Source organism: Dendrobates tinctorius, unplaced genomic scaffold (assembly GCF_039654945.1).
Source record: "Dendrobates tinctorius isolate UK_male_01 unplaced genomic scaffold, ASM3965494v1 ptg000003l, whole genome shotgun sequence".
NCBI lineage: Eukaryota > Metazoa > Chordata > Amphibia > Anura > Dendrobatidae > Dendrobates > Dendrobates tinctorius.
Window position 1 is genome coordinate 99003772 of NW_027361671.1, and position 25111 is coordinate 99028882.

The 25111-nt window shown below is 50.0% G+C and overlaps 1 protein-coding gene across 3 annotated transcripts in view; it reads left to right on the forward strand.

The window, feature by feature from the left end:
- HECTD4 (HECT domain E3 ubiquitin protein ligase 4) overlaps window positions 1–25111 on the forward strand; it is a 352187-nt gene that overhangs the window by 132517 nt on the left and 194559 nt on the right. For all 3 annotated transcript variants that reach the window (XM_073562745.1, XM_073562806.1, XM_073562884.1), the window contains exons 19-21: window positions 8826–8979; window positions 9233–9333; window positions 10918–11116. In XM_073562745.1, the coding sequence (XP_073418846.1) occupies window positions 8826–8979; window positions 9233–9333; window positions 10918–11116 (454 nt within the window). The remainder of the gene's footprint in view (window positions 1–8825; window positions 8980–9232; window positions 9334–10917; window positions 11117–25111) is intronic.

Genomic DNA, 25111 nt, shown 5'->3' on the forward strand with positions numbered 1-25111 from the left:
TGAAGGCATTCTAGTACATAGGAGTTAGTTAAGGCTGCAGCACACAGTACACCCAGACCTCATAGGAAATATTTATTACTAAGAGGACCTCGCCTGTAATGAGAGAAGTCTGAAACTAGGAGTAGGTTGCAAAATGCTTATTGTAGCCTGAAACTTAATGCAAACTTTTTTAAATAAGGGTAACTTATGGCACATTTAAATATACTTTTGCCTTGTCAGATGTTGCCATAAACTTTTAAATTCATTAAGGAAGGGTAGATTCACATACACACAAGTACATTATACACATGTACAAATACACACTCCTCAACTTTGCAACTGGAATGCAAATGGAAACCACATTTTCAAAACATCTTGATTTATTCAGTATAGAGTATGTTCACAATGCTCAGAAATACACGCACTTGCACATCTTGGCCGCTATAAAATAGGTTATTAATGGTTGAGGAAAGTTCTATCACAGTGAAAGCATTTGGGCAAATCACCAAGATCCACTGCTGGCAGCTCCTTTACAGTTGTCAACAAATGACATCCCTGATGTGCTCAATGGCAAAAAAAAGACTGTAGAGGTTACATGCTATGGAAGCCCAATTAGGCTTCTCACAGTAGCATGAGCAACAATAGCCTTGTGTTGAAGTTTTTATAAAAGGGCTTAGCAACTCTTTTGGCGATATGGTCATAACTAGAGTTGAGCGACTTTTGGTTTTTTAGGGTCGCGTTTCGTTTCGTGAAACCCGACTTTTCCAAAAGTCGGGTCGAGCAAGATCGTCCGATTATAGGGAAAAGTCGGGGTCGTACCGAAACACGAAACCCAATGTAAGTCAATGGGGAATAAAAGTCGGCAGTGAGAGGAGGACAGGAAACACACCAACAGTGCCCATTTGAATGCCAAAAGCATCAATTCTTCTTACTTAAGCTTGTCAACCTTAATTAACTTCATAATACAAGTTACGCACTGAAAAATGGGGGTTATTTGGCTACAGTTGTGAGGGGGGAGGGCTGGCTCCAGGTTTTCATGTGCCCTGGGCGAAAGAGCGCCCCTTTAACACATACCACAACTCATCATGCTCCGATACGGCAGAGAAATAGCGGTATAGTACAATGAAAAATACTTCACTTTTTACATCTCATGACGAGGCCCATCTATTTCTCCATACAGAATCATTGGTCCCATATAATGTTTGAAACAGTATATGATGAGCTCCACATAATGCTACAGTATATGTTGGTCCCCATGGATGAAGCGCCACTGTCTTATGGGCCCAAATAATGCTCCAAACATAATGGGCCCCATTTCTAATGCTCTAGTGTATAATGGGCCCTGTAAATGCTGCTCCAGTGTCTGATGTCCACCTTTGGAATGTTCCAGTGTATGGTGGGCCCCATCTATCATTCTCCAGAGTATAGTGCTCCCCAAAAATTGCTGTCCCAACATTGAAAACAATCAAATAAGTCTCCTCGCTAGGGAATCCCTGTACTTGTCTGGACCCCTCGTCGTCCCCATCTTCCATCTCACTGCACAGTATTTCAACTTTGCAAGTGCTGTGATCCTGAGCAAGCAGGGGGGGCCCACTCGTTGGCGACGGCACTGGCACAGGGCCCCTGATAGTACGGTGGTGTGTCTGATGGCGGGTGGGCCGAACCTGCACTTTCATCTGCAGCTTCCTCTTTGTCACCGTGTAAGATGGAACTGTATATGGGAAGGGTAACCTGAGTTTCATCAGGGTCAGATTCAGGCCGTGTAGCGTGCGAGGGGAATGTAGTGGTCTGGGTCAATGCACCAGCAGATTCATCGAGCAGTGGCTGGGCATCAGTGCACTTGTGTCGCCCCCAGGAGTACGGTCGCCACAGTGGCATTACCTTCTTCCTAGGGAGTGTGATGTCATGCTTGGGAGCAACGAACGATCTCTCTAGCAGGTTAACTGATTGGGCGGCGTTATTCCCACGAGTCATGACCCTCCAAACAGCGTTCATGAAGGCAAAGTGTTTGTTTTACGTGGGCAGTATGGTTGCAAAGCTGAACCTTAAAGGAATGTCCAGAAGGGCACCACCAGGAGTGGAGCCTACGGTTAAATTTGACTCCACCTGGGAAACCTCAACCATGCCAGCTACAGAACAGATGCACACATTGCAAGCTTAATTCCGTTAACGAACGAGACTCCGTCATGCCCCGCGGTCCGAGTCCGGCTTACTAGAGGGACACGTGAGGCTCTGGCACATGAGATTGGCCAATAACTGGTGTGTCATGCCCTTACATGTCCGTGGCTGCATGTGCGCTACACTGAAAAGGCCAGCGTTTGTCACTTACAGGTGCAAATAACCCGCTGAACAACGTTAGTGATGGGGATCACTGATTACAATTATTACCCGCGAACAATGATTTCCCAGTAAGTGCAGGTCAACCGCAGTTCCGGAATTGGGCCTAACCGTCATTCCTGAAATAATGAAAAACTTGCGTATGCAAACCACAGGTGCTGTAGCTTGCTTAACAGCTCGCCAGCCGTTCTCACGCCCAGTATGGATTACACGTGATTGCACAAAGGTGAGAAAGGGTACCGTATCCCCAGATAACATGTATGGATAGCGTACACATTCAAAATATATGTCTATACATCAGGAGGCAGGCTCAAACGGTGTCAGGCACAGTATGGATTTGACGGCCCAGACTACACAGCGGAGGAGCAGGGAGAGGTAAAGATTGCAAATGCTGGGGCCCTGCCCAAGCAAGGGGGGCCCACTCGTGGGCATCGGTACTGGCACTGGGCCCCTCATAGTACGGCGGTGTGTCTGATGGCGGGTGTGCACCACCACCGTCAGAGACACTTGATTGCACTATGAGGGACCCTGTGCCAGTGCCCGCGCCCAAGAGTCGGCCTACCCACCTGTCCAGGGCAACGGCACTCGCACGACACCCTAGGTGGTGACCCCGGCCATGGGGGGGGGAGGCAGCACAGTTAGGGAGTTTTAGAAAGTGGCATATGTTGATGTTGGACATTCAGCTGATGCAAAAGGTGAAATAGGTCAAGTCCCAGGAAGAGGTGGACCAAAGCAAGCCATTTTTCTGTCACCCTATGTGTCATCAGGGGAAGGTGGGACAAAATCCTTGGAAACCCATGCGTGGTTCATTTTAATGAAGGTTAGATCATCCACATTTTGGGTTGACAGACGGGTCCTTTTTTCTGTCAGGATTGATCCAGCTGCACTGAAGACTCTTTCCGATAGCACACTTGCAGCTGGGCAAGCGAGCTCCTGTAAGGCATATTGTGCCAATTCAGGCCAGGTGTCCAGTTTAGCGGCCCAATAGTCAAAGGGGAATGACCTGTGTGGGAGAACATCGATATGGGAGGAAAAGTAGTTTGTAACCATAGTTGACAACTGCTGTCTCCTGTCACTTTCCATCGATGCAGTATTACCAGTTGTGTGAGTGGTACTTGAAAAATCAGTCCACAACATTGTCATGAAACCCCTGTCTCCAACGCCACTTCTGCTGTGTGCACCACGAACACCTCTGCCAAGCTGACCCCGGCCCCTACGGCTCGTGTGAGAACCATCACCGCTGCTGTGTGCTGGGAATGCCTCAAGCAACCGATTTACCAGAGTTGCTTGTTTATTAGCCAATATTAGGTCAAAGTTCTCCTGTGGCATGATGTTTTGTAATTTGCCTTTATAGCGTGGATCCAGGATGCTGGCCAACCAGTAGTCGTCATCGTTCATCATTTTGGCAATGCGGGGGTCCCTTTTTAGGATCTGCAAGGCATAATCTGACATGTGGGCCAATGTTCCCGGTGTCAATGATGCACTGCGAGTGCTGGTTGGAGGAGCACTTTCTGGCAAATCCACATCCCTCCAGTCACGCACAAACCCTGTACCAGACCTTGCCACGCCAACATTTTCACTTGCCCCACGAGATGCATCCTCCTCCCCTAAGTAATCATCCCCATCATCCTCCTCCTCCTCCTCCTCTTCTTCCGCCACCTCGTCCAGGAGAGGTCCCTGAGCAGACAATGGCTGAATGTCATCAAGGATTCCCTCCTCCTCTTCCTCCTCATCAACATTGGCTGCAGAAGCCTGCTCCTTAAAGTGCGTCAAAGTTTGCATGAGCAGACGTATAAGTAGGATGCTCATGCTTAGGATGGCGTCGTCTGCGCTTACCAGCCGTGTGCATTCCTCAAAACACTGAAGGACTTTACAGAGGTCTTTCAGCTTCGACCACTGCACACCTGTCAACTCCATGTCTGCTCTCAAAGTGCCTGGCCGTGTATCCTCCCACAAATGCATTATGGCCTGCCTCTGCTCACACAGCCGCTCCACCATGTGCAGGGTGGAGTTCCACCTTGTTGCAATGTCGATAATGAGGCGGTGGTTGGGAAGGTGGAGCAATCGCTGCAGCTTCTGCATACGAACGGAGTGTACAGGCGACCGGCGGATGTGCGCGCACGGTCATCGCACCTTCTGGAGCAGGGCTGTTAACTCCGGATAATTTTTGAGGAAGCACTGCACCACCAGGTTCAAGGTGTGAGCCAAGCAAGGTATGTGGCTGAGTTTTGAAAGGGCTATGGCTGCCACAAAATTACGGCCGTTATCACTAACTACCTTGCCTGCCTTAAGATGTACACTGCCCAGCCATGACTCAGTTTGTCGCTTCAAGTACTCGGCCAGCACCTCGGCGGTGTGTCTGTCGCCCAAACACATCATCTGCAACACAGCCCGCTGACGCTTTCCACTAGCTGCTCAATAGGGGGACACCTCGTGTGCAACAGTGGCAGCTGCAGATGGAGTGCTCGTACGACTGCGCTCTGTGGACGAGCTTTCGCTTCTGGAGGAGGAGGAGGAGGGTTGAACGCCTACAGCCAACTGTTTCCTATACCGTGGGCTAGGCAGCACTGTCCCACCACCGCTGTCCCCTGTGGACCCTGCATCCACCACATTAACCCAGTGCGCAGTGATGGACACGTAACGGCCCTGGCCATGCCGACTGGACCATGCATCAGTTGTGAGGTGCACCTTTCCGCTCACTGACTGCTTGAGTGCATGGACAATGCGGTCTTTCACATGATGGTGGAGGGCTGGGATGGCTTTGCGAGAGAAGAAGTGGCGACTGGGTAGGTCATAGCGTGGTACTGCATAGGCCATGAGTTCGCGGAAAGCTGCGCTTTCCACCAACCGAAAGGGCATCATCTCAAACGAGATTAGTTTGGCAATGTGGGCGTTCAAACCCAGTGTACGCGGATGAGAGACTGAGTACTTTCTTGACCTACTCATAGTGTCTGGGAGGGTGAGCTGGACTTGAGAGCTGCATATGGTGGAAGTAGCGGTGGACAGGGCGGACTGAGAGAGGGTTGATGATGGTGATGGAGTTGGTGTTCTTTCTAATGGCCTAGAATCAGTCTTTCGTTGATATAACAGTGGGATTCCCTGACTGCTGTGGCCTTGCAACGACACCTCAACATTTGCTGCTGTGCTAACAGGTGGGCTTACAGTGGGGGAAACAATGTAGCGTTGCTGACTACCTTCGTTGTGATCAGTTGCACATGTGGCACTTGAGGTTTGTTGTTGTGTCCACGCTTGCAAGTGCATGGTGTTTAAATGTCTAAGCATGCAACTGGTATTCAAATTTTTCAGATTTTTCCCTCGGCTAAAGGTCTTTGCGCACCTCTTACAGATAACCTTGGCCTGATCATGAGGATTTTGTTCAAAAAAGTGCCACACTGCACTCTTCCTACTTTGGCAGACATTTTCGGCCTAGCACGCTGTGATCTTTTGACCCTCTGGACAAGCTTTCCAGCAACTCTTTTGATTTTTGGAACCTGTCTTTGGAGTGCTCCGGGCCTGCCAGATAACAGCTGTTGCGATGTCGATGTCTGCTGTGGATGCTCCTCATCTGAGCTATTGGAAGCAGCACCCTCTTCCCCCAATGGATGCCAATCTGGGTCAGCAACTGGGTCATCCATCACCTCCTCTTCAATGTCATGTGCACCTTCCTCTGTGTCACCGTGTATGGTGGTATAGTGTGCGGGAAGGGGCACCTGAGTCTCATCAGGGTCAGAATCTGGCTCTGTACACTGCGAGGACAATGTAGTGCTCTGAGAGAATGTACCAGCAGAATCATCCATCAGCGGCTGTGCATCAGTGCACTCCATGTCAGATTCATCTTGGCCTGGGTAATTCACCATTTGACTTGATAATCCAGGCATGGTATGTGAAAACAGCTCCATGGAGTAATCAGTAGTATGGCCTGCGTCATCCTTAAATCTTGGTTGGGGTGAAGGACACAAGGAAAGGTGTGGTTCATGAACATGAGCCTCCAATGACGACTCAGTGCTTTTACTTTTTACAACTGAAGAAGAGGAGGCGATAGAGCTGGAGGCTGAGTCAGCAATGTAAGACAAAACTTTTTCCTGATGCTCTGGCTTTAAAAGCGGTTTGCCAACTCCTAGAAAACTAAGCCTTCGAAGCCTTATGGAGCCAGACGATGACGCAGGCTCAACACCTCCTGCATTCGGTCCTATTTTGCTCTTGCCACTACCATCAGATCCACCACCAACACCATCATTACCAGCTGCCAACCCCCGCCCAATTCCACGGCCTCTTCCACCAGCCTTCCTCATTTTTGGTAGAAATGTAGACAAAATCCAACAAACTATATAGTAATGTAAAACAAGGTACAAGGTGTCTATAGGACAGGGGAGATTTTGAATTTCTGCTCACACTAGTGGACACTGGACACTTTTGGATTGTGTGAGGCCCACTGAATATCTGAGCGCTATGTCACAGGCTCGATGGCACAGCTGTGACCAAAGTGACTAGAGGATAAGTGAGATTTTGAATTCCTGCAGACACTTGTGGACACTGGACACTTTTGGGTTGTGTGAGGCCCACTGAATATCTGAGCGCTATGTCACAGGCTCGATGGCACAGCTGTGACCAAAGTGACTAGAGGATAAGTGAGATTTTGAATTTCTGCAGACACTTGTGGACACTGGACACTTTTGGATTGTGTGAAGCCCACTGAATATCTGAGCGCTATGTCACAGACTCGATGGCACAGCTGTGACCAAAGTGACTAGAGGATAAGTGAGATTTTGAATTTCTGCAGACACTTGTGGACACTGGACACTTTTGGATTGTGTTAGGCCCACTGAATATCTGAGCGCTATGTGACAGGCTCGATGGCACAGCTGTGACCAAAGTGACTAGAGGATAAGGGAGATTTTGAATTTCTGCAGACACTTGTGGACACTGAACACTTTTGGATTGTGTGAGGCCCACTGAATATCACAGCGCTATGTCACAGGCAGAAATTGGCTAGTGTATCACAAACTACAAGGTGTATGTAGAATTGGGCAGAGTAGAAATCTCCCTAGAGTGCAGGTCTGTAAGAACGGAACATGTCCTCGACTTTTTCTCACAGAGTGACACAGATAGCTTCACTGTGGCTGTGATAACAGCCGTTACACGGTACTGTGTGAGGAGCGTACACCGCTGTATGGTGTGAAAAAATGCACGCTCAGTACCTCAGCAGGACAAAAAAAAAAATTGGGCTTGCTTTTAAAAAAGCAGTTTGCAGCTCAGTACCTCAGCAGGACAAAAAAAAAAAAAATTGGGATTGCTTTTAAAAAAGCAGTTTGCAGAGCAGTGGGTAAACAGCAATGCAGCTGTCAGGAAGCCTTAGAAGGCAGCCCAACAACCAACACCACTGATACACCACAATATAGCCTCCCCTTGCACTGCACACACAGTGACTGGTGTGTTGTACAGGCACAATCGCTAGCAGCAGAAGCAGTTTTTTTTTCTTCTTCCCTGCCTAACACTCTCCCTACAGAATCAGCAGCAACCTCTCCCTATGCTAAGATCGGCAGAAGTAAGATGGCGGTTGGCGTGCACGCCCTTTTATACCCCCTGTGCCGCCCACCAAAGCAAGCCAATCACTTGCATGCCCTTCTGAAAGATGGTGGTGACCCGTGCTTATGTCATCACGTTGCCCACAGTGTCCGTGGATCCTGATTGGCTGAAAAAGAGCGCAAAACAAACTTTTGAAACGCGACTTTGGCGCATATGTCGCTGACCTCGTGGCCGACCTCATCCTGGGGTCGGGTTTCGTTTCATGAAACCCGACTTTGCCAAAAGTCGGTGACTTTTGAAATTTTTCGACCCGTTTCGCTCAACTCTAGTCATAACACTAGTTCTATGACTATTCCAGTCTGCACTGGAAGTGACATTGAATATCACTTAACAGGCCAAAGGCGTCAGTGTCTAAACAAACCATTAGAAGGCATTTGCAGAAATTGGATATGAGCTAGATACATAGCTACAGGTGTTCATTTGACCTCATGCCATTTTCAACACAACAGTGTCAGGCCGCACGTTACTTGTGCTACTGTGAGCAGTCTGCATGGTCTAATGATGCTACCTTGGGCTCGGATGTCATTGGTCAGCAATTGCAAGTGGAGCTGCCAGCAGCGGATCTTGATGATGTGTGCCCAAGTGCATTCTGCGTGGCAAAACATTCCACGTGCATTCAGACAACCACTAACACCTTGGCAGCTATAAATGAGGTTAAGTGCTTGTATTTCTGCATGTGGTGCTCATGCTTGATACGGAACAAATCGAGATGTTTTAGAAGTTTTGTTTCAATTTTTCATCCTTCTTATGCTATTATCATGTTTATCAATCCTGTAATTTTTATAATTCCACAACATTTCCTTCTTGGTGTTATTTTAATATTGAGGTGTGTATAGTATGTATGTATATTGATATACATCTGTGGACGGAAATGGAATGTGCACAATTTGTTAACATGCTTTGGTAACTTTATTTTGTTTCAGATTAAAGGGCTTAGAACAAATTACAAAATCCACCATGCTTGGCCATCTCCTTCCTGTGCTCCTTACATCCCTCATGCATCCTAATCTACAGACGTTAACAATGGCTGATGCTCTGATGCCCCAACTTGTACAACTAGTGCTGTATACCAGCCAGGTATGGAACAGTCTGTCTGATGCCTTTACCCTCCGCACCAAGGAAAGCTTGTAGAGCTTAAAACACATCATCAGGAACTGACATGATCCCATCATGTGTAATTAATGCACCATAAAATAATAAATGTTCCTTGTAGTTTATACGTTAATCCCTTTTTCTAATAACCTTTTTAAAATAGCGTTAATATTGAATTTCCTTTGTCAATAAATACTCATTTCTGTATTTCTTGTTTTTCTGATTCACATGTGTTTAGACGGCTCTTCTTCTTAAAACCCAGTGCACAGCGTTGGCCGATATTGGGAGCTCTCCAAGTGGAATTTCAGATCAGAAGAGCAAATTATTACCAGATGATAGGTGTGTTTTATTCTATTGCTAAGGAACTGCTGAGCGCCAGGTTTACATTTTTTTTTTTAATTTTATCTGTTCAGTTTGTGACACCTAATCAAAAACTATCCAATGTTAGAAAAAAACATGGTTGCTGTATTTGCACAAGCCCACAGAGGTTGTCCATGTTTAATGTAGCTCTCGCTATCTCAGATGTTGTTAAGACCTAAAGGAGGCCATTAAGCTTTAGAGATCGTCACTATTTTCCCGGAGTTTGGAGGAGAGGGGCATGAGCTACTGCCATACAGCTCTGGTGCTGGCTTATTTCTAGTGGGTGCAGAAGATTGAGCATATGCCCAAACTGCCCTATACCCCTCTCCCCCAACATTCACCATTGAGGATGTATGTGATGGTTCGATGATCAGCCCGTCCACTCTAAATCAGGGGGTTTGGACTGCGTTTATCTGTGTATGGCCACCTTCAATCTTATGGATTCCCTGTATATGTGCAGCCCACTAAGGTTACAGAAAGAGATTTAAGTGTCAAGTAGACAAGGAAGACATTTTTTTTCTTTAAAGGGTTTGAGTCCTGCCCACAGAAAACAATCATTTATATTAGGTCTGGATTTAGCTATGTGCACAGTAGCGACTATGCCCACAAATGATTTTGTGAGGATAAAGTTGTAAATCTGGCTTGCAGTTTGCTACTTATCAGTACTAGCCAGCGGGGCTTTGATTTCCCCCTGACTAGTTCTGCCTCAGATTTGGAATCACTCCAATGTGGTCGTCTGCTACCTGAGGGAATCAACGCCCCACTGGACTAGTCCTGACTAATCTGCATATCGCAAGCCAAATTTATAACTTTAATTTTTAGCCTTCAAAAAAAGTGTATGGCACATAAAGTAGCTACTTATAATCAAGAAATAGGCTTATACACAGTTATGGCAGCGGTTTCGGAGCTGACCGTTCCCTATAACTTCTTACTGACATCTGCCGTACCATGTACAGTGCAAGTTGGTAGCGGGTGTATGGAACAGGCTAAGCCCGACTCAAACCTGGCAGATAATGGCAGTGACACATATCCAGGACCTGCCCCTACCAGCCACTCGGCTCCGCTTTGACAACTGCATTACCAGTGCCCCCTTCGGCGCCACTATGACAGCCGGGGTCTGATGAAAACCCCTTTGTCATCATGGAGCACCTTTGAAAACTGTACAAGCTTGATATCGTCCTAATCATTCTGTGAAGGAGAATCATATTGGCAGGCCATGTTTACCATACAATGTACACCACAAAACCAATGTTAGAATTGCATTTTTGTTGGGTTTTTTTTCGCAATTTCTCCACACTTTTGTATTGTTTTCCAGTACACTCTGCGGTAAAATGAAGTTATTCAAAAAATACAACTTGTCCCGCAAAAAAACAAGCCCTCATATGTCTATGTGGACAGAAAATTAAACAAGTTATGGCTCTTGGAAGAAAGGGAGGAAAAAACAGAAATTGCCCACGGAGGGAAGGGACTCAGGAGTGGCTTTTCGAAGTGTGATACTACTTCTTATATATGAATATTTCCACTTTAAATGTTATATACCTACTTACCCTTACATTGCTGCAGGATGTTGGAGGAGAAGGAAGAACCTGGCTTTCTGACGGGTCTGAAGATTCCTGCACCGTGGGCTGCCGGAAAGACCGTAGAAACATCCCATCCTGTTAGAGACAATTACAAGTTTAAGGAGAGTGTCCATATCCCCGGAGCTCGATGTCTGTATCTCCGCTTTGACAGCCGGTGTTCATCACAGTATGATTATGATAAGGTTAGTGGACAGGTTGTTGTTTTTTTATTTTTTTAACCCCTTCACAACCTTCACCGTACTGGTACTGCTCTTCGGGAGGTGCCTTTTTGCCCCGAGCAGTACTAGTATGGCGGCACTATCGCTTGGCACTCATGCTGAGCGCTGCAGCAATCGCGTGCAGCTGTCAGCTGTTTGTGACAGCTGACACCCCACAGCAATGCCCACGATCGGTGCTAACACCGATCGTGGGCATTTAACCCCTCTGATGCCACTGTCAGTAGAGACAGCGGCATAAATAACCATAAAGCCCCCTCCCTTTGCGCTCCCACCAAGACATCGCGATGTGATCGCGTTGTTCTGGAGGTCTCCAAGATGGCTGCGGTTTCCTTCCGGGTCCTGCAGGGAGAGGGGTGGCTTGTGAGAATCTGATGAGAGCAGGTGCCAGCATTCCTCTTTCCCTGCCTATTAGATCGCTGATCTGATATTCTGCAGTGCAGTGTCAGATCAGCAAAAAGTTAAAACAAAAATAAAGTGTAAGAATATTTTTTTTAAAAATCCCTAAATAAAAAGTTTTTCCGATGCATACATTTATTTAAAGTAAAAAAACAAAAACAATAAGAGTGCGCATATTTGGTATCGCCGCGTCGGTAACGACCAGCTCTATAAAACTCTCCCACTAGTTAACACCTTTAGTGAACATCGTAAAAAAAATAAACTAGGCAAAAAACAATGATTTGTCATCATGCCATCGATCAAAAAGTGCAATAAAATGCGATCAAAAAGACAGGTGTAAATAAAAATTGTACTTCTGAAAACGTCACCCTCACATGACTGTCCGCTGAAATATAAAAAAAAATTATAGCTCTAAAAATATAGTAACGCAAAACCTAGTTTTTGCAATAAAAAGCGTCTTTTAGTGTGTGACAGCAGCCAAACCTAAAAATGCAATGTAAATCTGGTTTCTCCTTTGCCTCATCGGGGGACATAGGGCCATGGGTGTATGCTGCTGACACTAAGTGAAAAGAAAAAAATTAGCTCCTCCTCCTCTGCAGTATACACCTACCACTGGCTCCAGCCCAAACCAGTTCATACTTAGTGTCTTTAGGAGGCACATGGGTCTGGACTTCAGACCACAATTTTTTTTCAACTTTTAATTTTTACTTTTTAATTTTTATTCCTTTTCATGGATTACAGGGGCGACGGATCCCTTCAGGGGTCCGATCTCCCTAAACCAACAACAGGCAGGAACGTCAAGTGTCGCCTCCACGTACTCCCTCCTGCACCGTTGAAGCCATGTCTGAGCTGATTTTAGGGGAGACTGGTCCCTTCAGGGCACTGATCTCCCCGCTACAACAACAGACGGCAACATAGAGTGTCGCCTCCATGTGTACCCCCTTCTGCAGCTGGACTATATAGCCCTGCCCCATCCTAGAGGAGTGAACCCCTACGATGTACAGAGGCTCTGATGGCATCCTTGCGGCCCCCACTGCATCACCACCGATAGAAAGCGATGATGGAAGGAGGCAGATGGTCCCTCTCCACCTCCCTCACAAAGGAGGGTGTTCTCTGCACCGTCCACGCAGCACCTAACCTGCCGGCAGAGTGGAGAACCCTGTGATTCCCATCGTCCGATCATCGGTGGAGTGAAGGCGGATGAGTGAGTACTGGGGTCAGGTGAGGCAGGGGGATCCAGGTAGTCTCACGCTCTTTTCCGTGGTCCTCCGGATGCAATCCGGTTGGCGCTGGATATTTGCTCCCTGGCTTCGGCCCGTACTAGGCCGCACTCCGGTTATCATTCCGGAGGTGCCCACGCTCCGTTCCGCGGTCCTGCAGGTGCCCTCCGGCCGGCCCTGGGAATTTACTCCCCCGGCTTCGACCCAAGCTAGACCGCAATCCTGAAGTCCCCCCCCCTCCAGCTTGTGTGCGCCGGCAGTACCGCCCTTATTCTTGACGCTTCTCATTCAGAGGAGCGCAGAGCACTGGGAGGACCATCCTTGCAGGGACACAGGACCTGGGTAAGATATAAGCAGCAATACAGATATTGGCCCTTCCCTGGCAATCCTCCCTATTGACACACATTAGCAGGGAGACATCTCGGGTACACCATGTCATGTAAGACATCCAGGAAGGCTAGCAAAACAGTGTTTATTCGGTTGTCCATGACAGCACCACCTGAGAGAGGGGATCCGCCCTTCAGGAACAGGAAACCTACAGATACAAAAAGGGCTGCACCTCTCCCACGCATTAGTTGGTTTCCTGTTCCTAGAGGACGGGACTTCCTTCAGATCGTCTGTCATGGAGTCGTCGAGGGATTCCCAGGCCGGCTGACCGACCCAGGTAGCGGGGGGTGGGGGGAGCTCCTACCTCATAGAATCATAGAATCGTAGAGTTGGAAGGGACCTCCTGGGCCATCTGGTCCAACCCCCTGCTCAAAGCAGGATTCGCTAAATCATCCCAGTCAGATGTCTGTCCAGCCTCTGTTTGAAGACTTCCATTGAAGGAGAACTCACCACTTCTCGTGGCAGCCTGTTCCACTCATTGATCACTCTAACTGTCAAAAAGTTTTTTTAATATCTAATCTGTGTCTCCTCCCATTCAGTTTCATCCCATTGCTTCTAGTCTTTCCTTGTGCAAATGAGAATAAAGTTGATCCTTCTACAATGTGACAGCCCTTTAGATATTTGTAGACAGCTATTAAGTCTCCTCTCAGTCTTCTCTTTTGCAAGCTAAACATTCCCAAATCCTGCAACCTTTCCTCATAAGACAGGGTTTGCAGACCGGTCACCATTCTGGTCGCTCTTTTCTGAACTTGCTCCTCTCGGTCAAGCTCGGGGTCCCTGGAAGCGCCACTGGGGCCGGGTAGGTCGCCACGGCAGTGGTTGGAGCAGAGGGTCCGGTGGACAGCCGCCTCCAGAGTGCCAGCACCAGGGGGACAGGGCGAGGTTTTAATGCATCAAAGAATCCTTGGGGGTTACGTAGAGGGCCAGCTAACCTTGTCCCGAAACACTAGGGAGTCCCTAGAGTGGTGGATAGACAAGGATAATTTATCCAGAGGGGTTCCCTGGGAGTATGACATATCCCGCATAGTCACCACGGATGCTAGCCCTTCCGGTTGGGGGGCTCATATGGGTGAGATCCTGGTCCAGTGCCTATGGGAGCATCATCAGATAGAAATATCATCTAACCTGAAAGAGTTGACAGCAGTAGAGCAGGCAGCTAAGAAGCTACTTGTGTATCTACAGGGCCATCATGTGCGAGTGTTCTCCGACAATCGGGTCACCGTGGCTTATATCAACCACCAAGGCGGGACTCGTTCCAAACCCCTGATGAATGTGGCAGAACGGTTGTTCCGGTTAGCAGAGCAACATTTTCTATCTTTAACAGCTCTACATATAAAAGGGAAAGAAAACATCATGGCAGACTTCTTGAGCCGCAATCTGCTAAAGAAAGGAGAATGGTCCCTAAAAAAACTCCATCTTCGACCTGATTTTACAAAAGTGGGGACAACCAGAGGTAGATCTCTTCGCCACCATGGAAAACAGAAAATTAAGACAATTCTGCTCCCTAAATCCCAGAGAGAACCCCCTGGCGGTAGATGCCTTTCTGATAAAGTGGGACTTCAGGCTAGCCTATGCCTTCCCTCCCCTATCGCTACTACCCCTGGTGATGAGGAAAATCAGGAGAGACAGAGCAAGGGTTATAGTTATCGCTCCATTTTGGCCCAGGAGGGCATGGTTCTCATGCCTCAGGACCATGTCGGTGTCCGATCCTTGGGTTCTTCCGAACATCCCGGATCTCCTATCCCAGGGCCCAGTCTCCCATCCTCAGGTGGCTGGCCTACATCTGACGGCGTGGAGTTTGAACGGACACTGCTAAAAGATAAAGGCTTCTCCCCAGACCTGATTAGCACCCTACTTAAAAGTAGGAAAACCATTACTACCAAAATTTATGTCAGAATTTGGAAGAAATTCCTTCAGAACTCTGGGATAATCGCTGGGGGTTCAGCGCCTATAAATCAAATCTTAGAGTTTCTACAGAAAGGTCTGGACATGGGGCTTTCCACTAGTACCCTTAAAGTACAAGTATCAGCCTTGGGGGCCCTCTGTAGCTGCAACATCGTGGGTAATTACTGGGTCAGTAGATTCATTAAGGCAGCAGGTAGATCCAGGCCAATAGTGAAGGATAGGTTCATGCCGTGGGACTTGAACCTAGTCCTCACGGCTATGACAGAAGCTCCATTTGAACCCATCTCATCAGCTTCCATAAAAAACCTGTCCCTCAAAATAGCCTTCCTGGTAGCTCTAACAGCTCATAGAGTAAGCGACATCCAGACATTATCTAGGCGTCCTCCTTATATACAGTTCAAGGACGATAGAGTAATACTCAGACCTGATCCAGCGTACTTACCTAAGGTAGTTTCTAGCTTTCACAGGACACAGGAAATAGTCCCTCCATCCTTCCTCCCTAATCCAACTAACGAGAAGGAGGAGAAAATACATACCCTAGATGTTAAGAGATGCCTCATAGAATATCTTGCAGTTACCGATCCCTGGAAGAAAGATAATGCCCTGTTTGTCTCCAATCAAGGCCCTAGGAAAGGGCTTAGAGTGTCAAAAAATACACTAGCCAGGTGGATTAGAGAAGCGATTTCAATAGCATACACCTCAAAAGGTAGACCGGCACCTGGGAAGCTAAGGGCGCATTCCACCAGAGCCATGGCGACCTCGTGGGCCGAGAGATCAGAAGTCTCCATTGACCAGATATGTAAGGCGGCTACTTGGTCCTCTCCAAGCACCTTTTATAGTCATTATAGGCTAGACTTGGGTGCTTCCACAGACCTCTCTTTTGGTATAAGGGTACTGCAGGCTGCAGTCCCTCCCTAAAGTAGTTATTTCTCTCTGTAATTCTCTCAGGTGGTGCTGTCATGGACGACCGAATAAAGTCTTAGTTACTCACAGGTTAACGGTATTTTTCGAAGTCCATGACAGCACCCGTATATTCCCTCCCTTTAGTTTAATTTGGGCGTGCACGTCTTCCTCTTGTATATACCCACTGATGATAAATAATTAAGTATATAAATAAATAATTAAGTAGTGATAGTATTGTACATAAATCATGCCATTAACCTTGGAGGTCCTCTTGTGCTCTGTAATCCAACTGATGCGTGGGAGAGGTGCCGCCCTTTTTGTATCTGTAGGTTTCCTGTTCCTGAAGGGCGGATCCCCTCTCTCAGGTGGTGCTGTCTTGGACTCCGAATACCGTTAACTGGTGAGTAACACAGACTTTTTTACCTCATGTACCTCCTGGCAGACTGTTGCCACGGGAACGGAGTATGCCACTCTGCAAAGCCTTTGATCCCGAGTGCGATCAGGAGCCCTCGGCTGCTACCGACCCCAGGGTAAATAGCCCCCCTGAGTGGGCCTCGTCACTATCGCAGTTCATGGCTAAAGTGATTGAGTCCCCCAAGATCCCTCCAACGGTAGGGGCATTTGTCTGCCTGTGTCAGAGGGTTCCTTTACTATATGGAACAGTCAGCCAGCAGGGGCCGTTTTCAGTCACATAATGTAAGGTACACCTGGGGTGGACCCGCTAGACCGTGGCAACGAACCTCCCGGGGGCGAGCTGACCAGGTGGACCACCCCCTATACAGGGAGCGTTTGGGGCAAGCCCGCGGGTAACTATTACCACGGCAGCTGGTACCCTGGGAAGTAATGACAGACAGCTAGAACCGAGTTGGGGATACAGGACTGACGGTACCGGCTGGGAACCACAGGACAGACGGGCACGGCTTGGAGACACGAGACAGGTGAGCACGGCCTGGAGACACAGGACAGGCGGGCACGGCTAGGAGACACAGGACAGGCGGGCACGGCTAGGAGACACAGGACAGGCGGGCACGGCTTGGAGACACAGGACCTAGGAGAGAGGAAAATGGAAGAGGTGAACGAGCAACGGATGGACAGGACGCGGTAGCGTGCATAGAGGGCGGCCAGAATCACCAGGGAAAAGCAGTGATACTCAGGCACCGCTGGCAGGAAGAGGCGGCCAGATATAGGGGCTAGTAGGAGGGCTTCCGGGTCGTGACCTAAAGTGGAGGAGGAGCAGGCGCGCGTCCTCAGGAGGAGGAGGAGGAGGAGGCGCGCGCGTGCCCAGGCACAGTATGTGCGCGCGCCCGCCGAGCAGGAGGGGCGGGGGCGTGCACCCGGCGCGGTCCGGAAGACCGGACGGAGGAGACCGCCGGACGGAGAAGAGGAGCCGGGGGGAACCGCGGAGAAGAACGCGGCAGCCGGCGCTGAGGAGAGCAGGACACCGGAGGACGGGTAAGCTGCGGCCGGGAGGAGGCAAAGAGAGGAGTGCGCGGCAGCCGCCGCGTGACAGTACCCCCCTCCTTACGCGCCTCCCTCCGCATTCCGGAAAAAAATTTAGCCAAGATTCGAGGGGCCTGGATGTTCTCTTGGGGCTCCCAGGACCTCTCCTCGGGACCAAAGCCCTTCCAATCAACCAAAAAAAAGGTTCTCCCCTTTTGCTTCCTCATGGCCAAAATATCTTTAACCTCAAATACATAGTCTGTGGAGACAGGCGGAGGCGAGTGAGGGGCCTTAGAAAGGAAACGATTGAAGATGACTGGTTTTAGCAAAGACACATGAAAGGCATTAGGGATACGGAGAGAGGCAGGGAGCCGTAGTTTGTAGGAGACATCATTAATACGGGACAAGACCTCAAAAGGTCCAATATAACGGGGACCCAGTTTATGGGAAGGGATCTTGAGGCGAATAAACTTGGAGGCCAGCCAAACTTTATCACCAGGGTGATATGGCGGGGCATCCAGGCGTCTTTTGTCGGCGTGTCTCTTAACTCTGTTACGTACCAACTCGAGAGCGGCCTTGGTCTCCTGCCAGATCCTGGAGAATTCCCCGGTCAGAAGGTCAGCCGCCGGTACACCCAAGGCAGGGGGAACCGGAAGAGGTACACCAGGATGTTGCCCGTAGACGACAAAGAAAGGGGACTTGCCCGAAGACTCACTGACGTGGTTATTATAGGCGAACTCAGCCCACGGGAGAAGTTCAGCCCAGTCGTTCTGGTGGACATTGGAAAAATGCCGGAGGTAGTTCACCAAGCACTGATTTGTCCGTTCAGCCTGACCGTTGGACTGGGGGTGGTAAGATGAGGAGAAGTCGAGAGTGATATCCATTGATCTGCATAGGGCTCTCCAGAAGCGAGAGGTGAATTGGACTCCTCTGTCAGAAACAATATGTTGGGGCAGTCCATGAAGACGGAAGATGTGCTGAACGAAAATCTTCGCCAAGGCTGGGGCCGATGGCAAGCCGGAAAGAGGGACGAAGTGTGCCATCTTAGAAAACCTATCAACCACCACTAGGACGACAGTACAGTTGGCAGAGTGGGGCAGGTCCGTAATAAAGTCCATGGCAATGTGTTGCCAAGGGGACGAGGGTACTGGAAGCGGGTGTAGCAGACCAGAAGGCAGCTGCCTAGGCACCTTGATCTTGGCACAGGAGAGACAGGAGGCGACGAAATCCCGGACATCCTGGGGAAGAGTAGGCCACCAGTAGTAGCGGGACACCAGGAGAAGTGTCTTCTTAAGCCCGAGATGGCCAGCCAGCTTGGAAGCATGTCCCCAGTGGAGGATTCGTCCTCGGTCCTTCTCCGGCACAAAAGTCTTGCCAGGTGGAGGTGAGAGAAGAGAAAGTGGTGCCACCGTGATGAGCCGTGATGGATCCAAGATATGCGTGGGTTCCTCTTCGACATCTGCGGGAAGGAAGGACCTGGAAAAGGCGTCAGCTTTGAGGTTCTTGTTGCCTGGGCGAAAATGCAGATCAAAATCGAATCGAGCGAAGAACAGAGACCACCTGGCCTGGCGTGGGTTGAGTCTCTGTGCAGACCGAAGATAAGCTAGATTCTTATGGTCTGTGAAGATTGTGAAGGGATGTGCGGCGCCCTCCAATAAGTATCTCCACTCCTCTAGAGCTAACTTGATGGCCAGCAGTTCTCGGTCCCCAATGGAATAATTCCGCTCTGGGGTGGAGAAGGACTTGGAAAAGAAGCCGCACGTAACGAGCCTACCGGAGGAAGATTTTTGAGACAAAACCGCTCCAGCTCCAGTTGCTGATGCATCCACTTCGAGGACGAACGGTTTGTTGACCTCAGGACGATGGAGTACGGGAGCCGTGGCAAATGCTCGTTTCAGAGATAGGAAGGCTTCCTCTGCTTCAGGGGTCCAGACGTGCGGGTTGGCTCCTTTACGAATCAAAGATGAGATAGAGCCGGCCAATGAGGAAAAATGAGGGATGAACTGCCGATAATAATTTGCGAAGCCGAGAAATCGTTGAACGGCTTTCACCCCTTGGGGACGTGGCCAGTTGAGCACGGCAGACACCTTCACCGGATCCATACGCAGGCCGGAGTCGGAGATGACATAGCCCAGAAATGGAAGGGAGGACTGTTCAAAGGCGCACTTCTCCAATTTGGCGTACAGGCGATTCTCCCTCAATCGGAACAGTACTCGGCGGACATCTCTTCTGTGGGTGGACAGATCGGGAGAGAAGACCAGGATATCGTCAAGGTACACAACCACACTGGAGTACAGAAGGTCTCGGAAAATGTCGTTCACAAATTCTTGAAAGACTGCGGGGGCGTTGCACAACCCGAAGGGCATGACGAGGTACTCGTAGTGTTCATCCCTGGTGTTGAAGGCGGTCTTCCATTCATCTCCGGAGCGAATACGGACGAGATTATAGGCTCCACGGAGATCGAATTTAGAAAAGATTCGCGCCCCTCGTAGCCGGTCGAACAGCTCGGGGATGAGAGGTAGAGGATATCTGTTCTTGATGGTAATCTGGTTAAGACCTCGATAGTCAATACAGGGGCGGAGAGACCCGTCCTTCTTCTTGACGAAAAAGAAGCCAGCCCCAGCGGGAGAAGATGACTTTCGGATGAAGCCTTTGGCCAAATTCTCTTGTACATATTCAGACATGGCCTGGGACTCGAGTGGACTCAACGGATAGATTCGCCCCCGGGGCGGAGTCGAGCCGGGAACAAGCTCGATGGGGCAATCATATTGCCGGTGTGGTGGAAGAGCCTCTGCCTCTTTCTTATCAAAGACATCCGCAAAAGCCCAATAGGCCGAGGGCAAATCCGCAGGGCCCGAGACAGGAGACGAGCATTTGAGGGGTTGTACTGGACGAAGACATCTAGTCTGGCAAACGCAGCCCCAGCGAAGAATGTCTCCGGTCCGCCAATCCAGGACAGGTTCATGCATCCTCAACCACGGAAGACCCAGGAGCAAGGTGTGGGATGGAGACGGCAGCACGAAGAAGGCTATTCTCTCACGGTGCAGGACCCCGATCTGTAATTCCAGCTCTTCAGTGACCAGAGTAACGGTCTCGCGCAAGGGAATGCCGTCGACTGAAGCTAACTGCCGGGGAACCTCCAAGGACCTAACAGGTATCCCCAATCTCTTCACCGCCTCGAGTTGGATAAAATTTCCAGCAGCCCCTGAGTCAATATAGGCTAACTCCGAGAAACGTTTGCATCCCTGGATAAACAAAACAGGAAGGGTCAAAGGTAGAGAGGTGTCGAAGGCACCTAGGGAGGCCTCTCTTACCTGTCCTAGGCGGAGGAGTTTCCCGGCCTCACAGGGCAGGAACGTAGAAGGTGGGAAGCACTGCCACAATAGAGACAAAGGCCATGAGTGAGTCTCTCCTGGCGGCGTAGCTCTGCGGGCCTGAGTCGGTCAACCTGCATAGGTTCAGGGGCTGACGCCGAGGTGGAAGGCCGAGAGCGGGGAGGACTGCGTGTCGGAGGAGAAAACCGAGTGGGTCTTCTCTCCCTGGCGACCTCGCGGGAACGCTCCCGGAAACGCAGGTCAATTCGCGTTGCCAGCGAGATGAGATCCTCCAAAGACGTAGGTGTAGCCCTGCCTGCCAACTCATCTTTGATTCGGGGCGACAAGCCACGCCAAAAAGCCCCTACTAGAGCCTCATTGTTCCATCCTAGTTCAGAAGACAACATACGGAACTGGATGGCGTACTGTCCCACAGAGAGAGCACCCTGGCGAAGGCAAAATAAGGACTCGGTGGCGAAGACCAGACGGCCGGGCTCATCAAAGACCTTACGAAATGTCTCCAAGAAGGTTGCGAGCTGGGAGACTATCGGGTCATCTCGCTCCCACAAAGGATTCACCCAAGCCAATGCCTCACCCTCTAAGTGGGAAATCATAAAGGCCACCTTGGCCCGGTCGGAAGGATACTGCAGGGATGCCAGCTCGAAGTGCAACTGGCACTGGTTAATGAACCCCCGACAGAGTTTGGGATCTCCACTATAGCGTGGGGGTTTGGCCAAGCGGGGAGAGGACTGAGAAGCTGCCGCAGGCGCAGGGACAGCGGCCGCCGTCTGTAGAGCTAGAAGGCGGTTATCTACAGAGGCTATGTAGTTCAAAATATGGGCCTGGGTGTCGCGCTGCTGAGCAAGCTCCTGCTGTAAGCCGGAGATTTGGGAGGCAATCCCCGGATCGGAGGTTTGCAGAGATGAAAGTCTGGACTCCATTGACTTGAGGAATGACATGATCCTCGCCTGATTCTCACGAAGGAACAAAAGTTCCTTTTGGGTCGGGGTCGGGGTACCAGCGGGATCTATGGCCTGAGTATTCTGTAAGGTACACCTGGGGTGGACCCGCTAGACCGTGGCAACGAACCTCCCGGGGGCGAGCTGACCAGGTGGACCACCCCCTATACAGGGAGCGTTTGGGGCAAGCCCGCGGGTAACTATTACCATGGCAGCTGGTACCCTGGGAAGTAATGACAGACAGCTAGAACCGAGTTGGGGATACAGGACTGACGGTACCGGCTGGGAACCACAGGACAGACGGGCACGGCTTGGAGACACGAGACAGGTGAGCACGGCCTGGAGACACAGGACAGGCGGGCACGGCTAGGAGACACAGGACAGGCGGGCACGGCTTGGAGACACAGGACCTAGGAGAGAGGAAAATGGAAGAGGTGAACGAGCAACGGATGGACAGGACGCGGTAGCGTGCATAGAGGGCGGCCAGAATCACTAGGGAAAAGCAGTGATACTCAGGCAGGAAGAGGCGGCCAGATATAGGGGCTAGTAGGAGGGCTTCCGGGTCGTGACCTAAAGTGGAGGAGGAGCAGGCGCGCGTCCTCAGGAGGAGGAGGAGGAGGCGCGCGCGTGCCCAGGCACAGTATGTGCGCGCGCCCGCCGAGCAGGAGGGGCGGGGGCGTGCACCCGGCGCGGTCCGGAAGACCGGACGGAGGAGACCGCCGGACGGAGAAGAGGAGCCGGGGGGAACCGCGGAGAAGAACGCGGCAGCCGGCGCTGAGGAGAGCAGGACACCGGAGGACGGGTAAGCTGCGGCCGGGAGGAGGCAAAGAGAGGAGTGCGCGGCAGCCGCCGCGTGACACATAATACACGGGCATCTAGAAAACGGACCTATAGCACGTCTCCTGGGCACTCTCGTGCCTCGGCATCATTGAGTTCATGTTCTCGCTCCCCCTCTCCAGGGGTTTGCAGCGACCAAGACTCTCAGTACGATTCTGACGGGTCTCTCGACCTGGACTCGCCGGAGTGTCAGGCGAAGGTGGATACTCTCATTGAGGCCGTCAACCAGAGGTCTAAAGACATAGTTCAGCGGTGTAGGGAGTGGCTGGATAAAAGCTTCACAGGGCAAGCCTCTTGAGGCGAGATACCCCTTTTTCATCTAATTTGCGGAAGGAATGTGCCTAGTTCCCTGCAGTGGATCCTATGTATCCCGTTCGGCATCCAAGAGCTTTCTTTCCTTGCTAGACGGATCCTCGATCAAAAATCCCCAGACCGTCAGATAGTGAATCTGGCTTTCTGTTTTTGAACCCTCATTCTCTGCATGGTCCCCATCCTTTGCCGCAGCATGGGTAGCTAAAGCGATGGTCTCCTGGGCGGATACCCTGACCAGAACCATTCAGGACAGCAACCATCTCTGCGGCAGTAGATCTAGCCAATCAGATCTCTCTGGCCGGGAACGATTTAGTGCACGCCTCTCTGAATGCGGCTAACTGCTCCGAACTGGCAGTCTCAAATGCCATCAGAAGGGCACTGTAGCTCAGGGAGTGGCAAGCGGACTCTGTGTCTAAGAAATACCTAACTTCTCTGCCCTACCAGAGCGGTAGTTTATTTGGAGAGAAGCTGGATCAGCTTATCTCTGACGCCACAAGAAGGAAAAGTAAATTCATTCCCCAGGAAAAGACCAGGTGGCCTTTTCGGCGTCAGCAACAGAATCGTTTTCCGGTGCTTTTGCAGCAATGCGGGCTGGTCCACTACGAATGTCTTTCTGGATCAGGGCGCTCTCCGAGTAGGGACAGGGGTCCCCAGGTTACATATGGGCCCAACTAGTCGTGGAAAACCGTCCCAAACAGTCCGGATCTAAGGGCTCTAGGTCCCATAGATTTTCGGCGCAATGACTCGTGGCATTATCCAGTCAACACCAGCAAAGTAGGCGGTTGCCTACTTTTGTTTTGTCAGGCCTAGCTCTCTGTCGTTCACAACGAATGGGTCAGGGACCTGGTGTCCTCCGGATACAAATAGAATTTTCTTCTCGTCCTCCAAAAAGGTTCTTCCCCTCTCATCCCTCCCAAAACAGAGGCGCGGGCACGGTCCTTTTACCGAGCCATCGATTCGCTGCACCACGACAGGATCATTACTCTGGTTCCAGAAGTTCTACTCGAACCTATTTGTGGTTCCGATGGAGGACGGAGCGGTATGTCCTGGACCTGAAACTTCTAAACAACTTTGGCAAGGTCAGGCACTTCAGGATGGAGTCCCTCCTAGCATTCATCGAAATTCAGAATGCTTATCTCCATATCCCGATTTCCCCCCCCCCTCATCAGAAGTTCCTATATTTCGTTGTACATGAGGAACGTTTCCAGTTCAGAGCCTTGCCCTTCGGCCTTGCCTCTGCTTCCAGAGTGTTCACGAAGGTCACGGCCTCCGTCTTGTCCATTCTGCACTCTCGGGACGTGGTCATGTTGCCATACTTGGACAACCTTCTAATCAATGGAGCCTGCGCAGAGTGCGTGTGTGTCACTTTGGATACTCTTTCACGCCAAGGCTGGCTGATAAATTTTTTGAATCAGATCTTTTTTATTAAACATTCAGGAATCAATACAGAAAGAATATGACCACCTATATAGCTAGTAAAAATTACATTGAAAGCAGATATTATTTAAAGGGTAAAACTCCTCCTGTGTAAGAATAAATAAAAAGAAGAAAATCTCAAAACACAGATATTTGCATAAATTGAGCCTACAAACAACATGGCTCCACAAATAAACAAAAATCAAAATTATACATCAGTGCCTCAGTTCAGTGGGAAAACCATCCCCACCAGCCGCGCCACCCCGCATCATATTTCGCCCCCCGTGGATATCAGGTCCGATCCCCCCAGCCCTCTCCCACCGCGCCACTTAAAATCCGCTTCGCCACAAAGGACACTAGACTTTATTTTTGCTCCCCAAGCACCCCATCACCGCAAGCACAATAGCAACTGGTCCAACATCACATCCCGTACCAGTGCGCCCGAGGGGAGACCCGGTGACTCCATCCATGGCTGCCAAATTTGGTAAAACTTTCCCAATGCTTTTCTTTTTAAATAAGCCCCCCTTTCCAATCTAATGACATTATTTAGTTTATTTTTAAGCTCTGACAATGTTGGTGGCATAGGATCCAACCAATGATATGCAAGTATCTTTCTTGCCTGATACAGGATACGTGCTACCCCCAGGGCCACTGCAGTGTCCGGGTCAACCCCCTCCTCCCACAAATTCAACAAACATAGACGAGGTGACGGTTGTATTGTAATATGGTATACCTGGGCTATGAGTCCCAGGGTCTGCCTCCAGAAATCCCCAATGTTCCCGCACTCCCACATAACATGCATCAAGTGGGCATCATCCTGCCCACACCTAACACATTGTGTATTGGGCCTAAGTCCCATTTTAAATAACA